General features: G+C 46.8%; 1 protein-coding gene across 1 annotated transcript in view; it reads left to right on the top strand.

The window, feature by feature from the left end:
* The first annotated feature begins 232 nt into the window (after nucleotides 1-232).
* Nucleotides 233-12408, top strand: part of LOC120052107 (solute carrier family 22 member 23) — a 35578-nt gene continuing 23402 nt past the window's right edge. The window contains exons 1-3 of the mRNA XM_038998957.1: nucleotides 233-670; nucleotides 3082-3185; nucleotides 3820-3974. Coding sequence (XP_038854885.1) covers nucleotides 233-670; nucleotides 3082-3185; nucleotides 3820-3974 — 697 coding nt within the window. The remainder of the gene's footprint in view (nucleotides 671-3081; nucleotides 3186-3819; nucleotides 3975-12408) is intronic.

The raw sequence follows: 12408 nt of genomic DNA, 5'->3' as shown, positions 1-12408 counted from the left end.
TGAAACCGTTATTCTGTCGGCCCATTCTAACCGGAGCACCATGGTGAGATGACCAGCCGCTCGGTAATCTGCCAGAGGACCCCATTCTGTGCGTCTTTGTTGGACACACACGATCTGTCTGCCTGCGCTCTGGGTTTTCCTTTGTAACAAAGGGTTTACGCAGAGCGGAGTGGACAGGGCAACAGAGCGCCCGGAGTTTGGCTGTGGGGTTTGGCAGCTCTTTGTTGCATAGATGGCAGCGGGACCAGAGCGGCCGGTGGCGGAGGCGCAGCGGCAGGACCGGGAACAACCGCCACCGGAGAACGGCTTCATGCCTCTTGAGCAGACACAGGCACCTAGGCTCCTGCAGCACGTCGACGGCTCGGTACTACCGTCTCTCGGGGGATTTGGGAAACACCAAAAACAGCTCGTTGTTCTGACGTGGATACCGGCGTTATTTATCGGATTTAGCCAGTTTTCGGATTATTTCCTTTTGGCGCAACCAAAAGGCACGTGCGTGCAGCCTCTTGTTAACGGAAGTAATTGGACCGTTGGTTCTTTAAAGTTACCCTTGACCGCCACGAACGGAGACATTGGTAAGCCCGTGCCTTACAGCGGCGGCATGGAGTGCGAGTGCAAGGAGTGGAAGCTCGAGCTGCAGACCGGACTCAGTCAGAACGTGGTTACCAAGGTAACGTGTGCTCCATATACCATACCTTCCTTCTGATGATTTCTGCGTCTGAAAATACATAATAGGCCTAATCATCAGAATCACCAACACTGCATCCTATGCAACTATGGGGCGGGCACAAGCTAATTCTCAAATACATGTAGCCTACCCAGCACCATGGACAGCGCATGCACTCAGGCCAGTGTTCAATTCTGTGCCATAGGACTACTATAAAACAGATCACAGTTTGCTCTCAGAGCAAACAGTAACTCATCAAACCACTTTAATTTCTCCTTTGACCTGAATTGGCATGATCAAAAACACACTGCACTCTGGAGTGTAATTATCCATGCAAGCTAATTTAGTTATTCAGTGTTTAATGTGATATATGTGGCAGTGTAGCCTCTGTGGTGCTGATGAGAGCAGGGAATGTGATTATTCTACGATCCATCATAGAAGAAGAGTAGGTGTAGCTGTCTCTTGTTACCCCAATACATGAACCAGCATATGAGCAGGTTTGACAAACAATCAATTGAATCTTAAACTTCTATGAGATAAGGTTTCAGTGTGTGTGTTGGGTTAAAATAGCCATTAGATACACCTATTACAGACTGTGTCTTTCTTAATCTCACACTGCCCAGGCCACTGCAGACTTATCACTCATACCCAATGATCATCTTTCTCTTTCCCTCTTATCCTCTTCCTCTCTTTCCCTCTCTCTCCCTCCCACTCTCTCCTCTCTTTTTCTCTCTCTTCCCTCTATTTCCATCTCTCTCTTCATCTCTCTCAATCCCTCTATCGCTCTTTATCATCACTCACTCTGCTCCCTCTCCCCCTCCGGCTCTCTCACTCTCTCTTCCTTTTCTCCCTCCAACTCTCTATCACTCTCTTCTCTCTCTCTGTCCCTCCATCCCTCTATCTTTTCCTCCATTCCTCTCCCCCTCCTTTTCTCTCACGCCCTCTGCTCTGGAACAAAGCTGGGGGCTCAGCAGGGTGTGAGTCACTGTTAAACAGCCATACTCTTTCTGCTTGACATCACACACACACACGAATGCACACATTGAACGTAAGCACAGACCCACACACACACCACACACACAGAGACACGCACACACACACACACACACACACACACACACACACACACACACACACACACACACACACACACACACACACACACACACACACACACACACACACACACACACACGTGCACACACACACACACGCATACACACACACCTTCACAGGCCTCTGTTCCCAAAAGCTGTTTTAATGAACTACACCATTATGTGCATTGACACAAAACATAGATTTTCTTATTATCTGATACTCATGAACACAGACAGGCTCTGTGTGACTTCAAACAAGACCAGGTCCAAAACATGGATATACACACTAAATCTCTCTCTCTCAATCTCACTCTCAATCTATCATTTTCTATTTCACTCTCACTCACACACACACACACACACACACACACACACACACACACACACACACACACACACACACACACACACACACACACACACACACACACACACACACACACACACACACACACACACACACACACACACACACAGTATCTCTGGTTCCCTTGTGGTGCATGTTTGAATGGTACACGTGAGATTACAACATGTTTGCACACTCAAACTCCATATCGACCTTCATGAATAATCAACACATTCAGAGCATAGCAGAGGGAGAGAAAGAAAGAGAGAGAGGGGTGAAGAGTGCGAGAGGGAGGGAGAGAGAGCAAGGGACAGAAAGAGATAGAGAAAGAGTGTGTGAGAGACAAAGGGAGAATTAGAGAGAGAGAGCGATAGAGCAACGGGAGAGCGAGTCAGAGGAAGAAAGAGACAGACAGACAGACAGACAGACAGACAGACAGACAGACAGACAGACAGACAGACAGACAGACAGACAGACAGACAGACAGACAGACAGACAGACAGACAGTGTTGATAAATCACATCACTCTGTGCTGTCAGTGCCTTCCATCGGCACACAGGTTCTCAGGGTAAAAAACTCCGACCAAATTGTGCATAGGGATCTTTTAGTTTTGTCTCTATTCTCTAACGAATGACTCATTGCTCTTTCTGTTGTGGTGTTTGCTGTGGGATATAATGCTGTTGATAGATATATGGTGTATGTTTGTCCCTTTCTCTTTCTTTCACCACCAAATTAAAAAAAATCTTACCATGAAATGATCGATTTTGGTTGCATTAGGAACTAGTGGAATTATAAGAGGGGTGGGAATACAAAAGACTCACAACCAATAAGGATGTTTGAGGTATTATTTCCTATTGTTAACAATATATTTAATTTCCTCTCTCTCTCTCTCTCTCTCTCTCTCTCTCTCTCTCTCTCTCTCTCTCTCTCTCTCTCTCTCTCTCTCTCTCTCTCTCTCTCTCTCTCTGCAGTGGAACTTGGTGTGTGATTCAGCCTGGAAGGTTCACATCGCTAAGTTCTCTTTCCTGGTGGGATCTATCTTCGGCTACCTGGTGATGGGAGTCGTAGCCGACTGGTACACTACCCTGCACTGTCCTCTTCTTCCATTTCACATCTGTGGCTGCATCCCAATTCTCCACATTTCTCCCAATGTATGCACTTGCACACTCCCTGTCATGGATTCAAACGCATCAGATTGGTGTAAGCATTAGTTGGAGGGAGTTTTCAAAATGTTTACTGTAGATTCATGACAGAGAGTTTGCAAGTGTACACCTCTGGAAACGGATGGAGAATCTGAACACAGACTCTGTGTGTCAGTTTCAGACACATCTGTGTCTGTTTCCCACTCTGTGTCTGTATCCCCTTCTCCCATACATCTCAGAATAGAGCATCGTCTTGTGTTAAAACACCCACTGCTCTCCGTGCTGAGGTTGTTGATGAGCTGTAGCTATAGCAACAGAGGCTATAGAATAACTGGTTCACAACTCTCTGACCCAATGACCTGCTGACCTCTGAACCAGGTTGTCAGGGGAAACAGACTGTAGAGGATCGGAATGTTCTCTTCCAGACAAAAATACTAATTTCTTCCTCTCCACTTCCATTTCACGCCATTTCTCTCTTTCGCTCTGTTTCTCTATGTCTGCCCCCCTCTCTCTCTATGTCTGCCCCCCTCTCTCTCTCTCTCCCGCCGTCTCCCCTCTCTCTTTCAGGTTCGGTCGTCAACCGGTTCTGATCGTCTCGGTGCTGTTCATGTTGGTGTTTGGTTTGAGCGTAGCGTTCTCCTTCAACGTGACTATGTTCAGCACACTGCGTTTCTTTGAGGGTTTCTGTCTAGCTGGCCTCACTCTCTCCCTCTACGTACTGAGTAAGTACTGTACCTCCACTTCCTGGTATCTACTTCATACTTCCTGCTCTAGACGTTCTGCTTCCTGTTTCCTACCTGTATCAGATTGATAGATGTGCTTTGGTAAATTAGAGCTTGGTTGGTCCATTGTTCAAGAAGGTCCTTATAGACTGGGGGGTGTTAATTCGTTTTAAACCTCAATGGTCTCTGAGAAGGTATCAACAATGTCTAATTCGATTAGATACACAGCATGAATAAGATGATTAGCATGAACTATCACTTAATGGACCTTGATGGGGGGACCTTGACAAAGTCTGGCATACTGACACCCTACCCCTTGATGGGGACATCAGTGTTGTCTAGCTTGTCCTTTATCTACAGCTATGCCTGGGATTCTATCCTACTACGCCCTACACCATATACCACCTAACCTCCAACCCCCCACTCATCTCCCTTGCCCCCTAGGCCTTTTATCACCAGAGAGATAAGTCAGTCAGTTTGAGGTTGGGGCTAAGGGGGGTGGGGGGGTTCTATGAAGGTGGTCTTGGGAAAATGGTTTTGAGGCTAAAATGTGATGAATATAGGATTTCTAGTTTAAATAGTTTTGTTGTGTACTATGCATGTGTTTGTGAATGTGTAGCCTCACATTTGCAAAGTGGATGCTGTCTTTAGATTGGCTTTGTTTGGGTGTTTGTCTCAGAAGGCATCAAACAAAGGACTGTCAACAACCTCTAAGTCATGTTTTCTCTCTGTGTGTGTGTGTGTGTGTGTTTGTGTGAGGTCATTGTTACCAGGCCGTACTAGAAGGGAGGCTGACAAAGCGTTTTTTCCCCCATCATGACTTCTGCTAAAAACTCTGCCATTACATTTTTTTCACCTGATCAGGTTCTTTCTCTAATATCACCATTTCTTAACCTGTTAAACTCTTGTTTGGGCCCTGTACAGGGCCCTGCAAGAAAATAGAAAGTTACATATAATTTGAAAGCTACAGCCCTTGTCTTTTTGGAAATGTTATTAAAATCTTAGTGCTAGCAACTTCTCTCAACATCATGTGATATCCTACTGATATCTAGTGGACAAACTGTGAATTGGACAGGGGATATATTTACATCAAGGAGAGACAAAAAATTAAGGCATGGCAAGTTGCAAAAAGGTAAAAGATCAAACTTTTTTTGGAACAGTAAAATGGGGATTAAAAAAAGAAGTACATTTCAGGTTTCTTTGGACCGGCTGTATCTCAGACTCTTATCATCAGCCCCACAGTTTTTACGCTTCTAACAGTACTAAGCATGTGTTTGTAGGACATACAGTGCCTTCGGGTAAAGTATTCAGACACATTGACTTTTTCCACATTTTGTTACGTTGCAGCCTTATTCTAAAATTGATTTAAAAAATGTCCCCCTCATCAATGTACACACAATACCCCATAATGACAAAGCAAAAATAGTTTTTAGAAATGTTTGCAAATGTATATAAAAAAAACAGAAATATCACATTTATATAAGTATTCAGACCCTTCACTCAGTACTTTGTTGAAGCACCTTTGGCAGCGATTACAGCATGGAGTAAAAATAATAATAAAAAAACTCTGTAATCTACATACAATACACCATAATGAGATAGCAAAAACAGTTGTATTGAAATTTTAGCAAATGTATTACAGATAATTAACAGAAATACCTTAGTTAAAAAAGTATTCAGACCCTTTGCTATGAGACTCAAAATTGAGCTCATGTGCATCCTGTTTCCATTGATCATCTTTTAGATGTTTCTGCAACTTGGAGTCCACCTGTGGTAAATTCAATTGATTGGACATGATTTGGAAAGGCACACACCTGTCTATATAAAGTCCCACAGTTAACAGTGCATGTCAGAGCAAAAACCAAGCCATGAAGTCGAAGGAATTGCCCGTAGAGCTCCGAGACAGGATTGTGTCGAGGCACAGATCTGGGGAATGGTACCAAAACATTTCTGCATCATTGAAGGTCCCCAAGAACAATGTGGCTTCCATCATTCTTAAATGGAAGAAGTTTGGAACCACCACGACTCTTCCTAGAGCTGGCCACCCGGCCAAATTGAGCAATTGGGGGAGAAGGGCCTTGGTAAGGGAGGTGACCAAGAACCCGATGGTTACTCTGACAGAGCTCCAGAGGTCCTCTGTGGAGATGGGAGAACCTTCCAGAAGGACAACCATCTCTGCATCACTCCACCAATCAGGCCTTTATGGTAGAGTGGCCAGACGGAAGCCACTCCTCAGTAAAAGGCACATAACAGCCCGCTTAGAGTTTGCCAAAAGGCACCTAAAGGGATCTCAGACCATGAGAAACAAGATTCTCTGTTCTGATGAAACCAAGATTGAACTCTTTGGCCGGAATGCCAAGCGTCACGTCTGGGGGAAACCTTGCACCATCCCTACCATGAAGGGTGGTGGTGGCAGCATCATGCTGTGGGGATGTTTTTCAGCGGCAGGGACTGGGAGACTAGTCAGGATCGAGGGAAAGATGAACGGAACAAAGTAGAGAGAGATCCTTGATGAAAGTCTGCTCCAGAGCACTCAGGACCTCAATCTGGGGCGAAGGGGGGGGGGCAATGTAATAGTTCGGTGGCAATTTTATTACTTGTTCAGCAGTCTTATGGCTTGGGGTTAGAAGCTGTTAAAGAGCCTTTTGGTCCTAGACTTGGCGCTCCGGTACGGCTTGCCGTGCGGTGGCAGAGAAAACAGTCTATGACTTGGGTGACTGGAGTCTGACAATTTTATGAGCTTTCCTCTGACACCGCCTATTATATAGGTCCTGGATGGCAGGAAGCTTGGCCCCAATGATGTACTGGGCCGTACGCACTACCCTCTGTAGCACCTTGCGGTCAGATGCCAAGCAGTTGCCATACCAGGCGGTGATGGAACCAGTCAGGATTCTCTCGATGGTGCAGCTGTAGAACTTTTTGATGATCTGGGGATCCATGCCAAATCTTTTCAGTCTCCTGAGGGGGAAAAGGTTTTGTCGTGCCCTCTTCACGACTGTCTTGGTGTGTTTGGACCATGATAGTTCGTTGGGGATGTGGACACCAAGGAACTTGAAACTCTCGACCCGCTCCACAACAGCCCCATTTATGTTAATGGGGGCCTATTCGGCCCGCCTTTTCCTGTAGTCTACGATCAGCTCCTTTGTCTTGCTCACATTGAGGGAGAGGTTGTTGTCCTGGCACTACACTGACAGTTCTCTGACTTCCTCCCTATAGGCTGTCTCATCGTTGTCGGTGATCAGTTGTGTCATCAGCAAACGTAATGATGGTGTTGGAGTCGTGTTTGGCCACACAGTCGTGGGGTGAACAGGGGTTTTGCGTTGTACACAAAATATATTTTAGCAGAATTCGGCATGCAGAGTTTTAATTTGGTGTTTGTCCCATTTTGTGAATTCTTGGTTGGTGCGTGGACCCCAGACCTCACAACCATAGAGACCAATGGGTTCAATAACTGATTGAAGTATTTTTAGCCAGATCCTACTTAGGATGTTGAGATTTATGTTCCTTTTGATAGCATAGAAGGCCCTTCTTGCCTTGTATCTTACATCATTCACAGCCTTGTGGAAGTTACCTGTGGTGTTGATATTTAGGCCGAGGTATGTATAATTCTTTGTGTGTTCTAGGGCAACAGTGTCTATACAGAATTTGTATTTGTTGTATTGGCTACTGGACCATTTTTGGAAGGCCATTATTTTTGTCTAACTGAAATTGATTGTCAGGGCCCAATTCTGACAGAATCTCTGCAGAAGATCTAGGTGCTGCTGTGGGCCCTCCTTGGTTGGGGACAAAAGCACCAGATCATCTGCAAACAGTAGACATTTGATTTCTGAGTCCAGTAAGGTGAGACCAGGTCCTGCAGACGGTTCTAGTGTCCTCGTGTCATGATCGTCATAGTAATCGGACCAAGGTGCAGCGTGGTAAGCGTCCATTTTCTTTATTCAATACGAACAAAAACAACAAAAGCACAAACGAAACATGAAGCTACTGGTGTGCACACAGGCAACTATCTGTAGACAAGATCCCACAAAACAGAAAGGGGAAATGGCTGCATAAATATGATCCCCAATCAGAGACAACGATAAACAGCTGTCTCTGATTGGGAAGCATACCAGGCCAACGTAAACCATTAATCACCTAGATGACCCACCCTAGTCACTATCACGCCCCAACCAACATAGAGAATTAACAGCTCTCTATGGTCAGGGCGTGACAGTACCCACCCCCCAAAGGTGCGGACTCCGACCGTAAAACCTGACTCCAGAGGGGAGGGTCCGGGTGGGCATCTACGATGAATGACACAGGATGTCGGCGGCGGCTCCGGTGCGGGGCGAAGTACCCACTCCGCTCACAGATACTTCATCCACCATGGCAGCTCTGGTGCGGGGATCGTCGCCGGATGCTCCGGACCGCAGACCGTCACTGGAGGCTCCGGAACGTGGATCGTTGCCAAAGGAACCGGACCGTAGATCGTGGCAGGAGGCTCTGGACTGGGAACCCCTGCTGAAGGCTCTGGATTGTCGACCGTCGCTGGAGGCTCCGGACCGCAGACTGTCTCAAGAGGTTCTGGACCATAGACCGTCTCAGTAGGTTCCGGACCGTAGACCGCCTCAGTAGGTTCCGGACCGTAGACCGTCTCAGGAGGTTCCGGACCGTAGACCGTCTCAGGAGGTTCCGGACCGTAGACCGTCTCAGGAAGTTCCGGACCGTGGCCCGTCGTTGGAGGCTCTGGACTGGGAACTGTCGTCGGAAGCTCTGGACTGGGAACTGTCACCGGAAGCTCTGGACTGGGAACTGTCGCCGGAAGCTCTGGACTGGGAACTGTCGCCGGAAGCTCTGGACTGTGGAGGCGCACTGGAGGCCTGATGCGTGGGACCAGTACAGGTGGCACCGGGCTGATGACACGCACCTCAGGGCGAGTGCGGGGAAGAGGCACAGGACGTACTGGACTGTGGAGGCACACTGGAGGCCTGATGCGCCGGACTGGTACAGGTGGCACTAGGCTGATGACACGCACCTCAGGGCGAGTGCGGGGAAGAGGCACAGGACGTACTGGACTTTTCTGAAATTGCTGCTGACGCATATTCCGTGTTAATTATTGGCGTCAAATTTCAAATCAAATCGTATTCACACAAGCACCGAATACAACAGACCTCACCGTGAAATGCTTACTTAGGAGCCCTTAACCAACAATGCAGTTGTCAGAATATAAGAGTTTTGAAAATATTTACAAAATAAAAAATACAATTTTAAAAGTAGCACAATAGAAAAGGCTACATACCGGGGGTACCAGTACCGAGTCAATGTGCGGGGGTACAGGTTATTTGAGGTAATATATACATGTGGTAGGGGTAAAGTGACTATGCATAGATAATAAACAGTGAGTAGCAGCAGTGTAATAAAAGGGGGGGTTCAATGCAAATAGACTGGATAGCCATTTTAATAATTGTTCAGCAGTCTTATGGCTTGGGGTAGAAGCTGTTAAGGAGCCTTTTGGTCCTAGACTTGGTGCTCCGGAACCGTTTGCTGTGGGGTAGCAGAGAGAACAGTCTATGACTTGGGTGGCTGGAGTCTTTGACAACATTTTTTCCCCCTTTGATAACCGCCTAGTATTGAGGTCCTGGATGGCAGGAAGCTTGGCCCCAGTGATGTACTGGACCATACGCACTACCCTCTGTAGCGCCTTACGGTCGGATGCCGAGCAGTTTCCATACGAGGCGGTGATGCAACCAGTCAGGATGCTCTCGATGGTGCAGCTGTAAGACTTTTTGAGGATATGAGGACCCATGCCAAATCTTTTCAGTCTCCTGGAGGAATAGGTGTTGTCGTGCCCTCTTCACTGTCTTGGTGTGTGTTGTCCTGGCACCACACTGCCAGGTCTCTGACCTCCTCCATTGTCAGGCCTACCACCGTGGTGTCATGGGCAAACGTAATGATTGTATTGGAGTCATGCTTGGCCACGCAGTCGTGGATGAACAGGGAGTACAGGAGGCGACTAAGCACGCACCTGAGGGGCCCACGTGTTGATGATCAGTGTGGCAGATTTGTTGTTGCCTACCCTTACCACCTGGGAGCAGCCCGTCAGGAAGTACAAGATCCAGTTTCAGAGGGAGGTGTTTAGTCCCAAGGTCCTTAGCTTAGTGATGAGCTTTGTGGGCACTATGGTGTTGAACGCAGAGCTGTAGTCAATGAACAGCATTCTTACATAGGTGTTCATTTTGTCCAGGTGGGAAAAGGCAGTGTGGTGCGCAATTTAAATTACATCATCTGTGGATCTGTTGGGGCGGTATGTGAATTGGAGTGGGTCTAGGGTTTCCGGGATGATGGTGTTGATGTGAGCCATGACCAGCCTTTTAAAGCACTTCATGGCTACAGATGTGAGTGCTACTGGTGGTAGTCATTTAGGCAGGTTACCTTGGTGTTCTTGGGCTCAGGGACTATGGTGGTCTGCTTGAAGCATGTAGGTATTACAGCCTTGGTTCAGGGAGAGGTTAAAAATGTCAGTGAAGACACTTATCAGCTGGTCCGCCGCGCATGCTGAGTACACGTCCTGGTAATCCTTCTGGCCCCGCAACCTTGTGAATGTTGACCTGTTTAAATGTCTAACTCACATAGGCTACATGAGCACACAGTCTTCCGGAACAGCTGCTGCTCTCATGCATGCTTCAGTGTTGCTTGCCTCGAAGCGAGCATAGAAGGCATTTAGCTCGTCTGGTAGGCTTGCGTCACTGGGCAGCTCACAGCTGTGTTTCCCTTTGTAATCCTTAATAGTTTGCAAGCCCTGCCACATCCGACGAGCGTCAGAGCCGGTGTAGTAGGATTCAATCTTAGTCCTGTATTGACGCTTTGCCTGTTTGATGGTTCGTCTGAGGGCATAGCGGGATTTCTTATAAGCGTCCGGATTAGTGTCCTGCTCCTTGAAAGCGACAGCTCCAGCCTTTAGCTCAATGCGAATGTTGACAGTAATCCATGGCTTTTGGTTAGGATATGTACGTACGGTCACTGTGGGGACTACGTCATTGATGCACTTATTGATGAAGCCGGTAACTGATGTGATATACTCCTCAATGCCATCGGATTAATCCTGGAACATATTCCAGTCTGTGCTAGCAAAACAGTTCTGTAGCTTAGCATCTGTGTCATCTGACCACTTCCGTATTGAGCGAGTCACTGGTAATTCCTGCTTCAGTTTATGCTTGTAAGCAGGAATCAGGAGGATATAATTATGGTCAGATTTGCCAAATGGAGGGCTAGGCAGAGCTTTGTATGCATTTCTGTATGGAGTAAAGGTGGTCTAGTTTTCCTGCGTTAAATTCTCCGGCCACAAGGAGTGCCGCTTCTGGATGAGCATTTTCTTCTTTGCTTATGGCCTTATACAGCTCGCTGAGTGCGGTCTTAGTGCCAGCATCTGTTTGTGGTGGTAAATAGACAGCTACGAAAAATATAGATTAAAACTTTCTTGGTAGATAGTGTGGTCTACAGCTTATCATGAGGTACTCTACCTTGGGTGAGCAAAACCTCAAGACTTCCTTAATATTAGAGATCGCGCACCAGCAATATTAGACACACACCACCATCCCTCACCTTACCGGAGGTAGCTGTTCTGTCTTGCCAATGCACAGAAAACCCAGCGAACTGAATATTATCATGTCGTCATTCAGCCACGACTAGGTGAAACATAAGATATTACAGTTTTTAATGGCCCGTTGGTAGGATAGTCTCAAACGGCTCTCATCCAGTTTATTCTCCAGTGATTGCACGTTGGCCAATAGGACAGATGGTAGAGGCGGGTTACCCACCCGCCAACAAATTCTCAAAAGGCACCCGGATCTGCTGGGATTTGGGCCTGGTCCGCGAGCAGCAGTAAATTCTTAGCGTCAGACTTAATGACAAAATCTTTGTCCAGGTGAGTAATCGCTGTTCTGATATCCAGAAGCTCTTTTTGGTCATAAGAGACGGTAGTAGTAACATTATTTACTAAATAAGTCATTAATTTTAAAGTTTTTGCTTTAGAACTCTAACTAAGATGTTTGGTGCAGTATTTTTCAAGAAAGAAAATGTGCATGAAAACAAGTCGTCTATCAACAAAGACTTTATTGAAGAATCCCTACTTTTGACCAATTACTGACGGAGGGGCGAACACTTCGGCTCCGAACTTTGGCTTGCCTCCAGAAAGATTTTTGTGTACCTGAACAGCCCAAAGAAACCTCACCGGAGTCTAAAACGAACAAAATGTTACAAAATGTCGCCATAAAATATGCACAACTGTTTCGGCTGGGAAGCAGATGCCTTTAGAGCCTAGGCGAAGGTGAACACTGCTGCTTTGTAGAGGAGGACCTGGTCATAAAGGCTGTGCAAGTCCAGGGTTGAGTGGTGGGCCAGGTAGACGTTGGGTTTTTGAAGCACAGTCATGGGAATGCTTGCATTTACCCGCTGT

Source organism: Salvelinus namaycush, chromosome 8 (genome assembly GCF_016432855.1).
Source record: "Salvelinus namaycush isolate Seneca chromosome 8, SaNama_1.0, whole genome shotgun sequence".
NCBI lineage: Eukaryota > Metazoa > Chordata > Actinopteri > Salmoniformes > Salmonidae > Salvelinus > Salvelinus namaycush.
Note: the sequence above shows the minus strand (reverse complement) of the source record. Positions and strands in the feature narration are given on the sequence as shown.